General features: G+C 32.5%; 2 protein-coding genes across 3 annotated transcripts in view; one reads left to right on the top strand and one right to left on the bottom strand.

Annotated features, from left to right (window-relative positions):
* Nucleotides 1–7983, bottom strand: part of LOC148611283 (uncharacterized) — a 36593-nt gene extending 28610 nt beyond the window's left edge. Inside the window, exons 1-2 of one of the 2 annotated variants that reach the window (XM_088591680.1) lie at nucleotides 7844–7983; nucleotides 5941–6071 (exon numbers count right to left, since the gene is read on the bottom strand). Coding sequence is in view for 1 of the 2 variants with exons in the window: in XM_088591679.1 (XP_088447805.1) it covers nucleotides 5941–6071; nucleotide 7632 (132 nt within the window). In the remaining variant the exon portion in view is untranslated. Of the gene's footprint in view, nucleotides 1–5940; nucleotides 6072–7631; nucleotides 7717–7843 lie in introns of those variants that run through there. The other variant, XM_088591679.1, reaches the window with a different exon arrangement.
* A 76-nt stretch (nucleotides 7984–8059) lies between these two features.
* Nucleotides 8060–22311, top strand: part of LOC148611282 (uncharacterized) — a 31429-nt gene continuing 17177 nt past the window's right edge. Inside the window, exons 1-4 of the mRNA XM_088591678.1 lie at nucleotides 8060–8202; nucleotides 10839–10988; nucleotides 21000–21203; nucleotides 21710–21916. Of these exons, the coding sequence (XP_088447804.1) occupies nucleotides 8157–8202; nucleotides 10839–10988; nucleotides 21000–21203; nucleotides 21710–21916 (607 nt within the window). The 5' untranslated portion in view covers nucleotides 8060–8156. The remainder of the gene's footprint in view (nucleotides 8203–10838; nucleotides 10989–20999; nucleotides 21204–21709; nucleotides 21917–22311) is intronic.

The following is a 22311-nucleotide window of genomic DNA, read 5'->3' as shown; positions in this document are numbered from 1 at the left end:
GATACTGTTACTTAAATCATCACCTTTAAAACAACCCCCAGGATCCACTAGTGGGGTGGTTCTCATTCACACCAGAATACCAAGTCAGGAAAGAACTTTCTTCAAAGTTATCAAGACTGACAAGACAGTACATTTGTCTAAGATATGAAGAACAAGAGACTCAAATATGGCAAGAGTGGTGGCATTAGCAGTAAAGGGTCTAGGAGAAATTCTTTTCAAATCCCCACAAAGAAATCTGGTTGACTTTGAAACAGGTAATTCAAGAAGACGCAATAGAGCTGGTTTCAAATGACCAAATGCTTTCAGGTTTTTACGATACATTTTTTCTGTAAAACAAAAAATGCCAAAATGAGACCAGTGATAAATCTGAGACCCCTCAACAGGTATCTCATGAAGAAACACTTCAAAAAGGAAACTATGAGCAAAGTGTAGAACAGGATTGGGCAGTAAGTCTAGATCTCAGTGATGTGTATCTTTATATATTCCAATATTCCCAAAAATTTTTGTGATTTTCAATTTAAGGCAGAGCTTATCAATTCAAAACTTTTAGCCCAATGTCTGCTCCCAGAGTTTTCAGAAAAGTTGTCTCTGTAGTTGCAGCTTATCTGAGAGCAAGAAACATTCACCTAGTAGTATATTCAGACAATTGGTTATTAGTAAATCTAAAGAGATCGCATCTGATATTAGATTGAAACCAATGTTTCAATCTCCTGACCTAACTAGGGTTCTTTGTGAAAAAAGAAAAGTCCAGTATATTACCAAGTCAGGGGTTCATATACTGAATTTAGCAATGCAGGTCTAGTCAAAAGGAGAGACTGCAACAGCATTGGAATTCCTTCATTTGTTAGGGATAATGGCTTCATGCATAGAATTAATTCCTCATACTTGTCTTCTATGAGACCAATTCAATTACATATTTTGGTTTTGGGAACCTACATCTCAAAATTTGACAAGAGGCTCCCAGGAGCTTGAATGGCTCACCTGGTTAAATATTTGCATTTTAAGGGCAATAACTCTAACAAGAAGTTATACAACAATTTTGACTCCATGGTCAGACTTATCATCAGTATCATTTCATCAATTGAAAGTTTCATTCTATCAATTATAGTTTTCAAGATATTGACTGAAAACTGCTAAAAACATAATTTTTTTGCCTGTCAAGGGCAATAACTCTTATATGGAGTCGTTTGACAACTTTGATCCCCAAAGACTTTTGTAGGCCTTGTAATAAGAATCATTTCAGCATTGAAAGTTTCATTCTATCTATCATAGTTTTCAAGATATAGGCTGAAAACTGTAAAAAAAAAAAAGTCATTTTTCACCTCTCAAGGGCAATACCCTTACATGGAGTCATCTGACAACCTTGATCCCTGGAGACTTGTAGGCCTTATAATAAGGATATTTCAGCAATTGAAAGATATTAGCCAAACCTAACAGTTTTGGAGATATACGTAAAAATCTGCTGTCTTCTTCTTCTTTAGTTATACAGCATAACTTCATCATGCCAAAGATTACTTGCTTTCGCATGCATGGAGTAAGAATATAAAAATTAAAGTAACTATTTCAGAATACAATTAGCAAGTTACATCATCAAAAAGGAATTTTTTATACACAAGTTAAAACTATTTACAGTATAGACTTTTGTGTTTATATTATATTGGAGAGAACAGCTGGAGTGAGCTGTTCTCTGAAGGTGTCAACTGTAGTGCATGAAATAACTGTTTGTGGTAGTAGGTTCCATTGAACTATTGTTTGTGGAAAAAATGACCATTTGTAGGTATCTTTTGAGGCTGCTATATGCCTAAATGTTTGATTGTGGTTTTTTCTTGTTCTGGTATCTGATGTAATTAACACAGTCGATAGTATGGCTATTAGCTGGTGTGAAATTTTATATATCATGATTAATTGGGTTTTAAGACGGCGCTCCACTAGCATAGGCCAACCAAGATTGTCAATCATGTTGGTGACACTACTGATGTTGTGGTAGCTATTGCACACATACCGGGCAGCTTGTCTCTGAACCATTTCAATTTTATTTTTTTGTTCCGAAGTCTGTGGATCCCATATAGTGCAACTGTACTCTAGTTTAGGTCTTACTATTGATAGATATGCCTTTGATTTAAGATCTTTATTAGTTAGTTTAAGGTTATGTTTTAAAAAACCAAGTGATTTGTTTCCATTTGATACAATATTTTCATGATGTTGGTTCCATTTGAGGTCTGACTGTAGTGTTACACCGAGGTATTTAGCTGATGTGGCTGGTTCAAGTATGTGATCATGGAAAATGTAATTGTGCTTGAATGGTACTTTTTTCAGCATTACTGACAAGACAGTACATTTGTCTGGATGGAAGGCCATACGCCAATCAGCATCCCATCTTGCAGCAGCATCAAGATCAGACTGTAATTTTATGCAGTTGTCTTGGTTTTTGATTTCTCTGTAAATAATGCTGTTGTCGGCAAAGAGTCTTAATTTGCTGTGTGTCAGGTATTCCAAGAAGTCATTGATGTAAACAAGAAACAGTATCGGCCCAAGGACAGTGCCTTGGGGTACGCCAGATGTTACTGATACTGAGTTAGACTGTATTCCGTCAATTACAACTGTTTGTGTTCTGTCTGTTAGAAAGGCATTTACCCATTTTAATGTGCTGTTTTGGATGCCATAGTATTTCAATTTATAAAGAAGGCATTTGTGGGGGACCTTATCAAAGGCCTTCGCAAAATCCAAAATAACTAAATCAGTTTGGATGTTTTTGTTGTTGTTCTGTGCTAGTTCTTGTATAAATTGGAGGAGCTGACATTCACATGATTTGTTTTTTTCTAAAGCCATGTTGTAGGTCATAAAGTATATTGTTTGTTTCAAGATGTTTTATGATGTTACTTGTGATGATATGTTCCATTAATTTGCATGATATACAGGTTAATGAGATTGGTCTATAATTTTCCAGTTTGTATTTTTCTCCTTTTTTACATACTGGGGCTACCTTTGCATGTTTCCAGTCTTTTGGTATTACACCTGTTGTTAGTGACTTTTGGAAAATGAAGGTTAAGATTTGTGATATTTCTGACTTCAATTCTTTCAGTACTCTCCCATCTATGTTGTCTGGGCCGCATGCTTTGTGTGGATTTAGCTTTTGTAACAGTTTTTTCAACTCCGTTGGTGGTTATTTGTATTTCTGGCATTATTGGGTGAGGGCTTTGTCCTTTATCTGGTATATTTGTAGGTGGTTCCTTAGTGAAGACTGATTGAAATTGGTTGTTAAGGATGTCAGCTTTTTTCAATGGTGCTATGCCAGATTTATCACCTCTGATGCTTTTGATAAAAGGAAATAATTTCTAGGGTGATGACTCATTTTGTGTGTTAGTTTGCCTCATTTATTGGCAATCATATATAACTTGTTCAATATAGTCCCAGTAAGCTTTGCGTAGTTCTTTCTGTACTAGTTGTTTCAGTTGTTTGAATTTCTTCGGATTTTCTTTTTGTTTTTTGTATATTTTATTTTTTTGTTGATCAGTTTCCTTATAGAGTTGATTATCCAAGGTAATCGCTGTTTATATGTCAACATTTTGTGTGGTATATTTATATCTATAGATTTTAGTAGGTCAAACTTGAATGTGTTCCAGAGTGAGTCTGTATCACTTAGGGTGTAATTTGTTTTAATTGTGTTTAGGGTGTTTATTAGGTCTGATCTTATATTTTCCCAGTTTGCTTTATTGAATTTTAGTACTTTTCTAGGTGTTTCACGTATTCTTTTTAGCCATATGTCTGACCCTTATGTTCTATGTTTAGTAACGGAAGCCATATTTTTTAACCAATCAAAAATCCAAACAATGATTTTGTTAAGGGTACCCTAAAAAACAAAAATACCAACTTTCATTGAATTCTGTATATTAGTTTTTGAGAAGAAGATTTTTTAAAGTAATAACATCAAAACCAGCAAAAAATGTCCAAAAAGGGCAATAACTCTTACACTGATTAACAGATTTTCACCAAAATTTGACCACAGATAGATCTCATCTTGCTGAATACTTTCATCCCCATGTCAGAATTTGGCTAAACCTAGTGGTTTTGGATTATATGCAAAAATCAGCTGTCTGACCCGTATGTTCTATTTTTAGTAACAGTGGCCATGTTTTTTAACCCATCAAAAATTCAAACTTTTTTTGTGCAGGATACTTTAAGGAACAAACATTATAAGTTTCATGCAAATCTGTTCAGTAGTTTCAGAGGAGAAGATGTTTGAAGAAATTGTTGACATGATGGACGCCAAGTGATGGCAATAGATTACATGGCCTATGGCCAGGTGAGTGAAAAATGAAAATTCCTGTCACTCCACATCGATTATCAGATCTGACTCGGAAAATTTTAGTGAACACGCTGAGAGACCCATCTTCACAATCTCTGTCAATGTCAATAACCATAACAACGGAAGCTTCAAAAATATGTTATAGGGGTGTTTTGAACAACAAAATTTTCCAGGGAGAGTGAAAGGCTTCAGAAGTCCAAAAGTGCATTAGTTGGTTAGAGATGGAGGCAGTTATCAGAACTATCAAATTTTCAGGAACACAGTCAACACTGATCACATCCAAGAACACAACTGTTGACCAGTACAAAAACAAACAGGGTGGGACAAAATCTCCTCAGTTGTTTTCTGGCCTGGGATCTTTGAAATCTGGCGATTTCAAATAAAATGACATTGAAAGTTGCTCATATAGTAGGAAAGAAAAATGTCATAATGAATAATCATATTATTGAAGCACAAGCAGTTTTTTGTAGTGGTTATTCCACGATTGATGATATATTTATACTTACAAGTATTATTATGAAATATTTATCAAAGAAAGATGGTGTCTTATACTGTTCGTTTATAGATTTCTCAAAAGCGTTCAATGGCATTAACTGATCAAAACTTATTTATTTACTTGGTGTAAAAATTTACATGGAAAAATTAATTGTAATTCTGGTGTAAAGCAAGGTCGTATGCTAAGCCTGTGGTTATTTGTTATGTATATTAATGAACTTGCAAGTGAAATGGAAAAAAATGGAGGAAATGGTATTTTTATCCATAAGGACTTTCATGACATTATGATAGTTCTATTTGCGGATGACCTTGCACTTATAGCCGATACCCCAATTGATCTACAGAGACATTTTAACTGTTTAGAACTTATTGTGACAGATGGAATATATATGTTAATATGGACAAATCAAATATAGTGGTTTTTAAGAATGGAGGTAATTTATCAAGAAAGGAGAGATGGTATTTTAAGAGGGAACTTGTGACTGTTGTTAGTTACTATAAATACTTAGTACTATACTTTTTTAATACTTTAATTGAATGTACATTATAGAACATTAACCACACAGAGTGAAAAAGCTTTGAATATGATAAAGCAGTGTTTATGCAGACTAGGAGCAAGAGACATTAATCTTGGATTTAAACTGTTTGACTCTATGGTATCGCCAATTCTTTACTATGGTGCTGAAGTGTGGGGAATGAGTAAAGTAAAAGACGATGATATAGGTCCTTAAGGTGTTTAGTATAGATCATCTGTGTGTTTGGGAGTTATGGACTGACTCAAGCGAATAATCCATATTGTATTAGTGACAAGTAAGTATTGATATTTAATAAAATTTTAACTTGATTACAAATTTTGATATTTTCAGAAACTTGCCCAATAGGACATAAAATATTTACATCATACCCTGACCTAGTATTAAGCTTTCCAATGCCTAGTTGCAGATTGTTCCTCAAATTTCATCAGAAATTCATAACATTATTTCCAAGGGATAGAGATGTATGTTAGACCATAAAGTCAATATGCAATTGTTAGAACATCTTGAAATGCAAAGGGGAATAATTCAACTTAATACAGTAGCAAATGGAGCATGAGAGAAACATTTATGATCTTAATGACATAACTACTATCTTAATATTACCCTCTTTGTGACTGCTTCTTTGTCTGTAATTCTGGAATCCGAAATATTACCAGTAGTAGATACTAAGTTCAACAGAGTGAGTATTTGGGTAAAGGTGCTGGTGAGTATCAAAGCTTTCTTTGCAAACAGCACTAAAAAACATAAATGTTAGGTTATTTAGAACCAAATTAGAATACATTGACCAACATTGCATGATCAACAAATTGTAAATAACACTACTTTTCCATTGCAAGTAATCAATAGAAAAATAACATGTTTCCTGCTACCCTACATACCCCTTTTGTGCCTAACATAAACACTTTATTGTCCTTTTAGCTCGAGTATCATTAAAGTATAATTGCTTCCACAATACCTCAATGTTAAATGTTTTTGAAAAATGACATTATTTCCCTACCTATACTTTATTTTATTTTTTTAATAATAATAAAAAAAATGTGTATAGATGTACAGATGTAGTTTGAATTTGACAATACAGCATATCAATCAAATATAAAGTGACTTACAGGTACATTCTAAGAGGAATTAATCAATATGTTTAGAAAGGCATAAATTTATACAAGACAAACAATTATCAATGGCCTCATTTATGCTTCTGATTTGAGGAATTGTGTTAATTAAACAGACATACTCTATTGAAACAATCTAGACTTCAACAGTTTTTGAGCCAAAATAAACCTACAATATTTAGGGTAGGCAAGAAACAGACATTTTTAGTAATCCAGTTGAACTGGCAGGACAGAAAAAAAAACAGAAGCTGATAAAACAAAATGCCCCCAACTTTTAGTTGCAGGGTCATAATAAAAACCAAGAGATCAGGGCACTCGTAAGACTTATGTATACACAAATCCTTAACAAACCAATGGGACTTACATGTAGTAAGTCATGCATAAGTTTTATGAAACCAGGGGTAAAAATTAGGAAATACAAGCTGGTAGCCCAGACCATATTTTTGTGCAAAATTTTCCATATGTTCAGCTAAATTTTACCCTAAAACTATGGTAGCCCAGTTCAAAATCTAGTAGTCATGGGCAACTGGGTGACTGCTAATTTTTATCCCTGGAAACAGGGTTGTAGGAAATTCTGACTAACAATGTACCTGTGAACCAAATATTGGAGATGCATGTAAAATTATGAAGATTGTAACTAAACTAATTTATTATAAACAAAATTCAGTTTTGCCTTCAAATTAATTTGCAGGTTAGTTACATTTACACCCATGGCTTCAAGTGCATACTAAAATTTTAGTGCATTGACTATGACATTGTGGTAGTTTCTTACTTCATCAAAAAGTCATGTTATAGGGAAATGGGCCACATAGGGGAAATTGTGAAAATTTAGGTTTGCATAGTATGGCATAGCCGTCATAGTGTTTTGGGTTTTTTTTTTTATTGTTTTCTTTTTTTACTTCCGAAATAATATTGAGGTGCATCAGCTGCATCTGTATGAGTAAATACCATTTTAGTTACCAGGACTATAGACAGAGACATAAAGAAGACTGGAAAGACATAGGAAAGAAGTAGAAAAGATGTCTATGCTATGCCTATGGACAGACACTAATGAGGGATCTGGTACAAGCCTTTTGTGACAAAGGGCACCAAGAGGATAGGTATACTTGCTAAATTTACAAATAGATTTTAATGAAAATATTACAAAAAATATTGAGAAGACATCGGTAAAAAAAATCAGTTTACTATTATAAATCGTGTGATTATCTAGTTTTCGTCTGCTTCAAAGGGGAGTAATTTCAAAATGTAATAACAAAATCGTCCCGGACAAGGTAACGTTTCCGACCTAAATATACTGATACACGCATTTGAACGCGTTTGGAATGGTAGATGTGCTAGTATTAATCGAAATACACATAATGTGAATCAAACAAACTCTGTTAAGAGGAAAAAATCACCTGACAATTAGTGGATAACAAATTATACTGAATCGCCAAGAATCAATCTCACATGTCTGAGTAAATGGAATCGTCCGTTTTAACTTCAATTCGCGTGATTATTATACAGGCGTCTCACGTAATCTGATCATGGTGCTCTTGTGAGCGGATACTGCATAACTTCGATTAATTAACTACAAGGGGACTAAATCAAAAATTGATGGGACCTCGCGTCAGCAACAGGTGCGCTGAAAGCGCATGAAGGACCAAGACAGACAAGTGCCTGAGTTCGCTTACTTTGCACTGCTCACAGAAAAATGAAGCAGCCTGGAAAATGAAAGTAACTCGGCTATGTGTGATTTTATTCACAACGATCATCGGTAAGTTCTGTGTAGATTAAAAATTTAGGTCTTAAGCGATGAAATATCTATCTTCTTTATTTTGATCGTCTTTAATGAGAAGGAATGTATATAATATGCAGTGGAATGCACTTGATTACTGTTGTTGACTGCAGTGCAGTTGCTGCATTTTACCCTTCCACATTGAGTGAGCAGCTGATTCTTGTATGTTAGGAATTTGTTACTTATCAATTTATTTAACTTAACTATTTTATGAACTTAATTTGTGAATAAGAGAAAATTTAAATATTTAGGACCGTAATATTTTGTGTATTGGTTTCTGATCAGACAGGTAAACATTGAAAGGTCACAGATTGTCTCCTGTCTAGACGGTTGTTCGGAACATCTTTACATTTTACATACATTAACCTACATGTAATCAATAATTTAAGATTTCACAAGGAATACTAAAAAAATGTTAGTTTTAATTTACTGTGTAAATAGTGTTTTAATCTTCATAATTTTACACTCCTTTATTTCTCTTAAACAGCTTAATGTGCCTCTCCTAATTTTCTACATTATCACTTAATTTTCATTTTGTGAAGAAATTACTCATTATATATGTTCTATTTTTGTCTTAGATTACATAATAGTAATAAAATCTTTGTGCTGGTGCAAATTATATCACATTGCCTTTACATTTGAAATGTCAATTGCACTTGAATTTCATAAGTTCCTTTATTAATATATAATCTTCACATGTACCTCCTGCAGTTTGAAGTCCATCAACATCATTTTTAGAGCGAATGAATTTTTAACACCCAAAAATGGTATATATTTTTTTCAAATATTAGACAGAGGGTGTTTATTTAAAGTTATCAAATACCTTGTCAGATGAGTTGAAATATTGAATTTTTATTTGTTGATTAAATTAGGTTAATTATCACAGCTAGAGATTGTAGTCCTACTCCCCCTTATCATACTTATTATCTTTGGAGTTTATGGTTTTACACCATTGATCTGTCATAACCCTAACAATCTTATTATCACCCCTAACTTAGGTGATAAAAAACAAAGAAATTACATGTTAAAATCTTTAATCACACAGGTGTGTTGTAATTCATGTTTGTACAATAACTGTGTCAGTAAATCTCCTGTTTATTCTTCAGAATTATCATGTCACATATGCCAAAATTGCAATATGCATCTTATTAGGTTTGATAAGGATTGTTTTATTACATAACATCCAATTTACTACTTTAAATAGAATTAATAACATGTTCATGTAGATCTCTTTTTATCCCAGTTACATTGTTATATATTTTTTTGCAATAAAATTTATTTCCAAAAGTGTACAAACCAAGTTCTGAAAACTCCAAATTGTCCCCTAAAGGTGATATGTTCTAAAATTGTAATATTTTTACAGTTTCCCAAAAAAAAAAAACTTACAGAAAATGTACATGTACATGAATGCAATCTTAATAGAAGGTTTTGTTACTTGACACCACATGGACTCTGTTACAAAGGACAGTGGTTGACAAAACTGGCGTTTTACTATTGCGCCAAATAAAATTATTTGTGTTTCAATGTAATACTTTTGCACCATAGAACAGGTAAAATATAGGTAAATTAGAATATATGAAAGAAACATACAATGCTTAGTATTTCAGTTGTCTTCTTGATGTTGAACTAAAATTAAATTTGTTCTAGTCAGTTGCAACATTTATAAGAAACAGTACTGAAACATGTGACAACAGGTGTAAGTTAGTTCTTATGAGGTCTTCAGGAACCCAAGTTAATGTGGATCTGTTTGAATTCTTCTTGTTAGATATCTGTCATAAAGTTCTTGATAATAAAGGAAACCTTCTTTTATTCACTTTAACATCAACAAGTAGCACTATGAATAAGATGACTTTTCTTCTGAAAAGTGTTACATTTATACACACTTGATCAAATGTTTATTTTATTCACTAAAACATAAGAATGCAGTACTAGAAGTTAATGTCATATTTTTTCTTCAAACATGTTGCATTTATACACTCTTGATAAAATGTTCTTTTATTAATTAATATAGGAATGTAGCATTAAGAATAAATTATCAATATTTTCAAGTTGTCATGGCACCAAGTTTGTATTTGATTGTTCAGATGTATTCCTTCCTGTTTATCTCCTGCTGAGAAAACTATGCATATATGTCCGTTTGAGGAAGTCTGTTCTGTCTTTTTCGCATTTATGGACAATGGCTGTGCATTTTGATATAGATTGTAAGTTGTTGTTTGGACTTTTTTTCATTATGTCTAAATGTTTGGATGGTGAGAGTAACATTGCTCATTAAAATGGCATGGAAAGATTCAGGACTGTTATTGGTCCTTGTAAGTTCCCATTTGGTGCAGATGCCCAAAATGTTTGAGGATATCTACATGAAGCTGTAGCTGGAGAAATTTATGTATTAACGACATGATAGTCCGCAAACTTTATGCACCTCTCATCATTTGGATCCTGACTCCATATTAATGAAAAATAATGAACACCTGTGGCACAAAAGTAATATAGCTTTATTACAAATTAGATGCAAAACAGGTGCCCTACAAATATCATGTTGCATTATGACTTCATTCATCAAAATTTAGTGATACAAATCTAGTAAGTTAATTGAACATGTAAACACCAATTTTCAGAGGTTAGCTGGACCAGAGTGTGTATATCTAGTCACAATGAGAGAGAATTAATGTCAGTAAAGTTGCCAACTGTAAGATGCCATAGTGATTATCAGGCTTGCTACACCAGATGGACTGCTGTCAATGGAACTGATAAAGTTACTGAGCAAGGTGAGTAATGTTGTCAACAGTAAGTTGTCACGATTGTTGTTACTGGTACATCAAATGAACTGCTAACTAATTAAGTTGCTGAGTCTGGTAAGTATAGGTACAGAAAATACAGGTAAGTTGGCCAGTCTTGCCTAGTAGGACAAAGTATTAATGGCAAAACTGATAAAACATTTTGTTGTTACACAAGAAACAGTTAGTAAAGGTGAAAGTAATCTATGTCATAACCACAATGGAAACATGAGGAAACCTCAGGATTTCAAAAGAAAATGCTAATAAAGTCAGGACTAGTTTTACAAATTTTGTTTTTACTTTGATATTGCCATTTGTTATGCAGACTTTCCATTTGTTTATGCTTTTGACTATTTGTTGTCTGTGTATCATCCTTAGAAATATGGTTTTTATATGACCGCAAAATTGCAGTCATATCATTTTATGGTGTTGTCATCAGGGTTGCTATTAAATATTTAATTTCCATGTGATAACATAAGTTGAAGTTGACCAAATGTCATAAAATTTTAATATATTGTTACTTGCTGCTTGAGGAAGATTGCGATTTTAAATGGGTCACTGGCCCCTAACGTTCTGTGAAAAAGTGCCCAAGAGGGGTAAAATAGGTGTTTATTTAATTTTGATGTAGAAAAAGGTTTACATGTATTTCCCATTCAATTTTGACAGTTCTTTATTTTTTTTATTATTTGTTTCTTATAAAATTCTGTTTTAAGAAAATTAAACAGAATTTAAATAGCATTAAGTTTTGCCATTCTATTGGGGGCCAAAGTGGGACCTAACCCTGAAAAGTAAACTTTATTGTTTCTGGTCTGATTTTGAAAATTTTTTGTATCTGATTCCTAATGAAAATTCCTGCCTGCATTTTACAATCATATTTCAGATATCTCTTTAGATTTTTGAGATGTATGAGATCAAAGGTCCCATGTCCCAAAAATCAACTTTTTTAAAATTTTTGATACAATTTAAAAAAAAAAATATTGGATGTCCTTATGAAAATCCTTGCCTTTACATGAGCTTTGAAAAGTGTGCTTTAGCAAATTTACTCTCTCATTTACTGATTTGAGATAATGAGATACAAAAGGTTTCATGAAAGCAACCTGAAACAGAAGTTCTTAAATTGAATTACAAAATATTGTTCAATATTGTATCCAAATGAATTGTGTGAGTAATGAACTGTAAGTGCCTATGTTAAAGTGTGTCAAAAGCTAATATTGTGTTAATTTCCAATAAACAATTGGGGGACAGGTAGACAAGAAGTTTACATGAATAAAACCAAGCAGACTGTGATTTAGAAGGGTTGACAATTTTTTATGTCCGATATTAGAAAATGGTCATCAGTCATTTGCAAAATTTGTCTGTCAATGACCGGCATTTTTTACCATTTCCAGACCCTTGTTGTGTACACTTTCAGCATACTGCAGTTGTATCACGCTGCGTCCAGTAAAGCTTTTTATTGTAATAAAAATGTAGGTCATGGGTCTTGATAATATCTTACAACAACTTGTCAAGGTTCTAAAATACATTTGGAAGATTTGTATTGATTTTAGGGCCAAAAACAAACATTTTCTGGTTTCTGGTAATAACTGGATTTTTATGAAATTGTAAATACATAAAGGAAGTTACGCATTTATTAAAAAGGTTATGACCCTTACCTTTCAGGAATTACGGGTACTGACCAAAATTAAGCATTTTCAAAAACTTTCGGAATATTGATTACCGTCTATGTCTAGTTCCAAAAGATGCAAATTTTAAAGAGTTTATTACCACTTTCATTCTTTTTAGAAACTTAATCAATGTTAAACATTTTGAACCACAAACTCAAAGCTGTATCATACATGTAAATGAAAGACAGTGTCTACATGGATTGTCCAAGTTATTCTCAATTTAACCTTTGTGTTTGTACCAAACTGCCCCCCTTCACAGCATTTTATTTATAGAATTATTCTGTCCTTACTTTTTGAAGATCATTGATTCTGAAAAAGATATCTTATAAATTATTGAAATCTGGTTATAAAACTTAAGTTTCGTAGTGGTACACTCTTTGGAACATTCACGTTTCCCATTTTAGCGTTCAGGCATCGTTTATCTTGTATTTATACATCGTTCAGCCTTCATTTAAACGCACGATAGAAGCATTCATTTAAATGCAAGATACGAGTGTTCGTTTAAACGCATGACAGAAGCATTAATTTAATTTTGTACTTTGATTATTTCCATGATTAAACTTTTATTTATTTATTTTTTGCTATTACTAATCTCTATATTTTCATTAATTTCATTTTCTGTTTTTTCTTCTTCATTATTTGTTAATATTATTATTTTTCATTGTTCGTCTATAATGTGTTTAATCGCATGTGAGTGCCTTCATCTGTTGTGCATTTAAACACACGCAAGGAGCGTTCATTTATTGTGCATTTAAACGCATGTTTCGAGCGTTTAAATACACAATAGAACTGTTTGGTGAGCGTTTAGCGTGCATTTAGGTATTATGCGTGCAGGAAATCTAAACATCTCAAGGAATGTATCTAATTTAGTAAAATGATAAATTCAGATAGAATAGTGGTTTTGGTGTTTCCTCTATTTTGCAAATTCATGTATATATTTACATGTACATTTGTGAAAAAAAGAAGACTAAATTCACCAATATTTTTGAGATCCTCAATACTTATTACTCATTTCCAAGACAGTAACTTCATTGAAACAGCAGTTAGTCATTCATCCTAAATGATATCTTATTCAAACCCACAACTTCTGAGGAAGTAGGATGTAATTGAGATGCTAAATTATACAACAATAACCTGCACTTATATAACCACATAGTTAGAAGTGCAATGATCAATGAATGATTAAATGTGATGAACAAATATAAATTTATCTCTTTTAATTGAGTTTTCAATAGCACAGTGTTTACTGGCATAGGATAGTTCATTAGGTTACAAAAAAAATAATTTTAAAATGTTTGAACAAAAGCAAATTCATCTATACAAATGTATTTACATTTATTGAATGTTCAATTGCACAGTACTTATTGGCATATCAGAGCTCATTAGGTTTTGCCCTAAAAAAATACATAGAAAAAAAATAAGTACATTGTATATGGTATATTATAGTGCTACTTAACTGTAAGTGCCTTTTTTGCTAATAGGGAGAAAGCTGGTTTTAAATCTCTTTTCTGAGATATTTTTTTATTATATCAGTTGACTTCTTTTTCTTACGATGTACATGTACAATGTAACTATACATGCAGATGTATACTGTACATATACATTTGTACATACACTGTAAATTTGTTTCTGAATCCTCCAGCTGACCTTGCTGGTAAAAATGCCACTATCATACATTTCAAGGGATCTGTGGTGAATGAATGAATGAAGGAATGTAAATGTGAATTAATTAGTGTATAATTTGAGCTTAAAGAATAAATAAGTAACTTAAAATTAACAGCAGTTCAAAAATTTTGAATAACACAGGAATTTCTGTTGTCTAGAAATTTTGGAAAATTTTGGGGAAAACTTTGATGTAACATTCTATATTTGCTTTGGATTTATTCATGGAGAGTCTGCTCCTCTTGTTCACCCCATTATCTACCCTCATCTTTCCTTTTTGTGATGTTATCACTGTGAAAAACAAGTCCCACTACAAAAACCAGTATACTTGAAATATCATGTGACATGAAATTGACTGCATACCAGTATATAATGGATGAAATGATGATATGTTTACATGTTTTAGATGTAATGTATGCCATACATGTACATGCACTTGGTAACATAGAAACAGGACACTTATACATGTGTATTATGTAATCCTGCTTCTACTGGTGTTTTAAGTAGTAGGTTATTATCATATTACAGTCATCGCAATAGGATTTTGTTCAATTTTATAATGATTTTCTTTTGCATGAACACAAAATATTTCAATGAAAGTTATTTTGCTTGATTTAAAACAATTGTTTTGACTTCGTTTTTCCTCTTGTATACACACTGTCATAACACAAAACATATCTGAAACTAAATTGTTCCCATTATTCGTCTTATCTGTCAGTCTGTTCGTATGTTTGCACATTTATTGCAAAAAATGAATATTTTGAAATTTCACAAACATTCTGTGAAAAAAATACTACACATTTGGAACTAGCTTTTTTCAACTAATGACATGTAGTGTTCCCTGCAGCTTTTGAAAAGGGTAGGATAATCCATGTTAGCATGGAAGGCACATCATGCAAGCATTATTTGTAACATTGACAAATAGGCAGGGGGATTATTAAACCAATGAAAAAGGGCAGGCTATCCAGGCCCTCCCAAATAGTCTTTACTGACTAACATGGCTATAAATCTGTCATGATAACTGGTCATTTTATGCGGATGTCCTATGTGAACTCAGTAAAAGTCCAGCTAAGTATGTCATGAGATTGATTGATCAACATCCATACAACTACATCCAATCGGTCTATATACATGTATATTGTAACCTATTTAAATAAGAATCCTTTCAAACCAAGATGTTATATCTTTAGTCACCAAAGAGTATAATTTATTTCTACTGTTGGTGGTGGTTCATTATAATATTTCCCAGACAATATGTTTTACAATTTGTTTAACCTAATTCTGCATTCTTGTGCATTTAAGGCCCCTTTTTTTTAATTCAAGAATATTCATAGCCTTATTGTTTTACAAATCCTGTGCATCTTGAGCCAGAAATAAGGTAAACATTTTGAAAAATTTTATTGATTAAAGATGTCATCATGCAAGGTTTACTGTCTTACCCCTTTACAAAATCAGTCACAGATTTTTCAATTCAACAATTCATGTTCATAATTGTATACCCTAACAGTAAGGAAATGGAATGTTTTGTTTTCTAGGTTAATTGCCAGAATATTAAAATTAACAATAATGGACAGTTTAGACCCTATTGTGTTCAGATTTTGAATTGGAGAGCACACATATACACATTGATCTAGGCTGTCTCTTATCTGCACTTTAATTTACAGTTGCACAATAAGTTGTTGGTATATATACTAGAAGGAAGGTTTAACAATCAATAGGAGTCTGTATTATGTTCAGATCAATAGTCTATTGAACTATACAGCAATGACTCATTGTCAACAGTCTACATAAATATCCTCGTTATGCAATTTTCCTGTTTTTATAGCCAATTGTGTAGGATTGAGCCCAATGCAGTGAAATTATTTCCTAGACATTTCATTTTTTTTGTCTTAAATAACATTTGCAATTGTGCAATTCAATTTCTTTGAGAATTAGGAATAAAAAGGGAATGGCTGTTGAGAATTACTAAGAATAGCTGCAATTTCTTAAAGGAACCAAATTGGTCTCTCTGGGCTTATATATAATCCCAATTTGTGTTTTTATTTTAAATTATTCCATGAAGTATTTCCTGTGTATTATGTGTCCCTGTTCTTCAGTCACGAAAAAAAAATAACAAAATGCAAAAATGGTGGACTGTTTTGATGTTTACATGAAAAAATAATGTTACCGAAATTTGTATTTGCTTAGTTAACCCAATTTAAAAAGTCTGCTTAGTATTTTTCCATTCAAGCTCCTAACAGGCTAAATATATTCATTTTCAAATTACAAAGCTAAAATTTAGGCATGGCATCATGAAAATATGGTACAATCAAAATATGTTATTGATGAAAGAGTATGGAAGTTATTGTTTTTTGTAAAATATTTGATATTTCTAAAAGTTTTCACTTTTTAAACAAACCATTTGCCTTAATTATTGGTATCTTTGCTAAATAATAAAATACAAATTTATGGTAATTTTTTTTTTTTTTTTTTTTTTTTTTGGGGGGGGGGGTGGGGGGCTGTCACAGGCTGTTACTTTTATAGAAATATCAATTGTTTGTTACTAAGCATGTCACTATAAACAGAAAGAATACTGGTTAAACATACATTGAATTTTAAGATCAAGGGAGATAAGTTGCTTTGTTAAATTGAGGGGTAGATCTCAGATTTAGGTGCTATGGTGGGAGTAAAAATAGAATTTAAGGCTTAGGGAATCCAGACTAGAATAATGTTTTAAATGAAATTTGCATAAATGCACAAGTACTTCTACCCAATTTTAAGGCGCATTACACTGGGTCCACCCCTGTCAAATCCCACCTTGTTAATGACTTGATAGGAAATATGAAGTTGACTACTTGGGTTATTAGTGGAAACATTTTTTTAAGAGTATGTACCTTTCCTAAATCAATATCAGAAGTATGATAGATATGTTTGTTAATAATTTATGTTCAAATAAATATCTTCTTATATCACATGCCTTTGTCTATTCTTGTCTTAATATTTCTTTTTCTCCGAAAACCACATAAGGTACAGAGAAACATATATGGAAAAAAATATTTGTGCTTGAAAATGTATGAAACGTATAAAGGATCACATAAATGTTTTCAGTTGAAATTACAACTTTAGAAAATAGAATAACATTGACTACCCAGAGGATTCTAATTTTGTGTAGATGCAACATATAAATTTGAACAAGTTGTTAAGATCTGGTAGCCATTGGCTGTTCATTTTATAGTATTCAGTTGGTCATTAAATCAAGATTTCAGATATAGTTTCCTTTCATTACAAAGTGACCTGCATATGTGTATATAGCAATATTCATTGCCAATTTTTTTCCGGCTGGAATAGAATACATTTCCTAATTACTTGGGGAGTGTTATGCCATCTACCAGATTCTATAGGCAACTTATGATGAAGTGTTCTAAATGTGCAAAAAGCCTTATAACATCCATCATCCAAAATTCTACAATAGTTTTGAAACTTTAAGTTTTCCTTAAAAAGTTTATAATTAAGAGCTTTTAGTGAGTTGTATACCTTTGAAACCAGTTTTATTTTAAATGGTCTATAACTGTAAGCTTAATTGAACTACTTAATTATGATATACTTGGTAAGTTTTTATTGTAACATTCATCTAAAATCAATGTCACATATTTAAGCCAAGTGATATTTTCATATTTCTTATGTGACCTGCTATATAAAATAAAAGGTAATTTTCCCTTTTTGCCATGCAGTTACCATTTTTTGCCCAGTATTTGATGATCCAAAGTTTTTTACAATTCCAAAAGGGCATCTTCCCAGTTCACCATAAACCATGAAATCTGGTATAGATTTTTTCATCTTCATCAAAAGTTTGCAATATGTATTTTCTCTGTAACAGAATTATTTCCTGTTGCCCACACTTCACACCTTTAAAGTAAGATAGGATAGACAATCTTATCAAATAGATCTAGCTGACTTTCCAGTGTTATAAAGTTACTGCAAGACTTCGTGCATAGTAAAAGTAGCTTTATAAGCATGGTATTTTTTTGCTTTAAGAAAGCTACCATATCTGGGAAAAAGTACTCCTAAATATGTGAAATCGTTAACGATTTCCATTTCTTTACCATCATAGTTGAATATATTATACAATCTTCCCTTAGAAAATACAACATTAACTTTAAGTTTCCATGATGTACAAAATTCATGCAGCAAGTCGAGTTTCCTTTGTAAGTCTATTTCTGATTCTGATAAAAGAACAGTATCGTCTGCATATGATATTTACAGGGCTCAAGCCACTTGAGAAAAACAGGGAGAAGTGAACATGTATGTGCATCCATCATTCACTAATGCTTTTTAAAAAGTTATAATATATGTGTTATACGATGTTACATGCATGCATAAAATAGTGAAGCATTTTATATGTACATTTTCTTTAATTGAGATACTTGTAATTGTAAATGTTACCTTTTCTTGAAGCTACTTACATGTGTGTGTAAATACATGTAACTTTATTTTTTGACAAAATGAAATCAGACTATTGACTGAATGACTGACTGTATTATATAGACATTGTATATACATGTACATGTAATTGAATTTCTAGCCCCGTGCAGGTCCGGGTGTTAAAAGAATAGGCCTGCAGCAGCGCTAAGCTTGTCGTAAAAGGCGACTAAATAGTGCTCAGAAACCTAGCCAGGGGCTAGGCGCTCTGCCCACAGAGCAACTGGGATGTGTGCCCCAGGTGGTGGAATGGGGTACCCCTGGCGTGTTACATGCTGGGGTTGTCAGGCTATAATATAGAAAACCTGACCGCAAACCATAGTGGTGCACCGTGTTGGGAAAGATGCCACGTTCCTCGCACGTTAAAGAACCCTGCTGTGGTATTCGATACAAGTAGGAACCTTTGCGCTGCGCCACAGGAGGCTAAATTGCCCGACCTTACCCATCCCCCCTTTTTCCAGTGGCAATCAAAATTTGTCGACCCTATTGTCCTCGTGACCCATTCTTTTTTTTTTTCATTTCATGTTCATTTTATCATCCATTTCATGTTCATCGTCTGAATATAGCTGAAATATTGCTGCTCGGACGTTAAACCCCAACAAACAAACAAACAAATTGAATTTCTATACCTTACCCCTTGCCAAATTTATTACGGCAAAATTGATATATGAATGAGCAAGGCAAAGCTTCTTGCAATGCATTGTTTATGACTTATTGATTTTGTCTTTTTAGCACCACTGTCTTGTAAAATTTAAGGCAGAGACAATTCTATTAGAATTTCATTTGTTTTTTGTTTTGTTTATTTTTTTTCTCTTGGTCCCTGTTTATCCATAATGATTTCTTGATCAAATGTCCAGTCTCTTGATATAAGTTGATCAAATCAAGATGGAAACTTTGACACATACTGTAGTGGTTGGTACAAACTGAAGAAATGTTGAAATGGAGATTGACTGCATAATTGTGAAACCAGAAGATCAAATTAAATGCTTTGTGTCTTGTACCAAATTATCAATATTTAGATAAATTAACCCCAAGAGGCCACATTAAAATGTTGCACATTTTTTAAATGAAGTATGAACAATAAAACATCAATTATCATAAGCTGGAGTGAAAATGTGAATTCTGTATCTTGACTTAAACAATTGCTTTGAAAAGCTGATTAAAATACTTGCTTGTAACTGAATGTTCATAGATTTCAAAGATTTTGACAATTTTAGGTATCAGATCTCAATTAACTCCCCTTGACTTTTCGTTGTATACAGATACAGTTCATTTTTTTAGTGTGTTTCTTCTGATTTTTTACTTTGCTCTTCTAAACTTTATTGCTTAGTGTTTGCTGCAGAAATGTAGGGCAAGGATCAAATTTACAAGGGATTGTTTTTCATTTATTAATTTTATGTGAAAGAAGTGATTTGGTTCTGTGGAAGAAAGTAAAAATTTAGGACATTTGACAGTGGTCACTTTTCATGTCTACTGGTCTGTGTAGCATAGGTGCTAAAAATAAAAAATGATGGTGAATTTTCAGACACACCTATAGACATTTACATGGATGAAGTTTTATTGAGTTTGAAGCCGTGGAATTTTTTTAATGTCAAAATGGGTCTGTTGAAATGCACTAAGAAGTTAATTGTGGTCTAGTATCTTTATTTTCTCAAAGGGGCACCATTTTTATTATTGGAAGAGAGACAACTCTAGTCAAAGTGTCACTAAAAGACGGAGTACAGTCCATGTCAGAAAATGAGAGGGCAAATTCACTTCACTTTTCATGTCGTTAGGGTAAAGTGAGCAACCTCATGATGACTATTTCTCCAAAATCACCCAGTAGTGGAAGCCCTGTATTTAGAAAAGGTTTACAAAAATATCAAGTTCTCTAGCTATTTTGTCAGGGAAACATTTGAGGCCATAAACATTACTGGACATAAAATTTTTCTAATCATTAAAATATGAAGAAAACAGAACAGAGGATAAATTTTTCACTCATTCCAATTTCCAAATCCCTGAAAAATTTTTCTTGTAAATGATGCAATGTGCAGTATAATAATACGGAAAACGGTACATGCCAAGTAAGTCAATTTTTTATGTCATGTAAGATTTTAGGTTGTTTAGAAAAAGTTTTCAACTTGTATATACATGTACTATATTTTTCTGTATTTTCATAATTCTTTGGTCAACCCATATAACTGTAACACTTTTCAAATTGAATATGTCCTCTTTTTAGGGTGTTTGAATGTAGGATCCAGTAGGATTTGTTCCAAGACTGATTGTATTGAGAAGACTGATGGGACAGAAGGGCGGAATTTCTGTTGTTGCTACAAAGATCTTTGTAATCAGAATTATACCGGGGCCTTGACTAAAGGGAACCAGGTCACTGGGAGGAAGAAATTAGTCAAATGGTCCAATACAGGCAGAGATGCAAGTTATGGTAAGGGTATTACTGGAGAGCATTGCTTTCCATTTTTTTTTTCACATATACCATTTTAAGTTAAGTAAAAGATTGGCAAGTAGGCAAATGCATATAAAGGCGGCTTACCAATTGTTAGAATAAAAATGCTCTTCCTTAAAATGTTATTATAACCAAGTTTTGCTGAAACTTCATAGATAAGTGAAAAATTATGAATTTTTATAATTGTTATTTACATTTAGTGAAATTGTTCATTCTTTTTGCAATGGAGTATATAATATTGCTTAATTCTGCAGCATGATATGGTATATTTTATATGTAATCTTTATTCGTTGATATAAATACAAAGTTCAAGCAACCTTTCACGGTCAGAGTGAGTTGGAAGTTGTACTCGTAACCTTTCACGATCAGAGTGAGTTTGAAGTTGCACTCATAACCTTTCACGGTCAGTGTGAGTTGGAAGTTGCACTCAGTGAGCTTACTCACAGTTCTGTCCTAGTTTCTCTCAGTTACACTTTATTTATTAGATACTGCTGTGATGGAAAGAACAAGGTGTAGTTACCATGACAGCAACAGGCTCTCTAGTAACACAACAGATGAGTATGAGGTTGATCCTTTGCCTGGTTCCATGCTGGACCATAATACTGTTCTCTGTCCTGGAAATGATAACTGTTTCTCAGTCTGGCAGGTTGTGGAGAAAGGAAATGACTCAGAAATTGTTATTATTAAACAAGGTACATACCGTTTTTATTTACTTTTGAGTCAATATTTTTTTCAGCAAGTTTTGAGCCTTAATTATCAGCCACTTCGGTTTAAGTAAGGATTTTTCAAGAAAATGTTTGTCTTCAATGCATTGCTTTCAATCATAATTTCTTTATCAGGTTTTACAGACGCAAAGAATTTATTTTATAAAGCACTATTTTCAAACAAGTTAATTATTAAGGGCCTGACATTTGTTTTGTCAACCTTTGAACTTTCAAACCCATTTTTGCCGACCTGTACTTGGGTCTTTGCATTGTAAAATGATTTGATATCAATAGATGGATTGTGTTTAATGCTAGTTTGGGGTAAACTGCAATCACTTGTCTCTGGAAAAGAAGAGCAGTCCATTAAAGAAGCTATCAAAGAT

The sequence above is a fragment of the Perna viridis genome, chromosome 7 (genome assembly GCF_037379345.1).
Source record: "Perna viridis isolate PV_CMFRI_1.1 ecotype Kerala chromosome 7, ASM3737934v1, whole genome shotgun sequence".
Taxonomy (NCBI): domain Eukaryota; kingdom Metazoa; phylum Mollusca; class Bivalvia; order Mytilida; family Mytilidae; genus Perna; species Perna viridis.
This window is presented reverse-complemented; position numbering and strand designations above follow the sequence as displayed.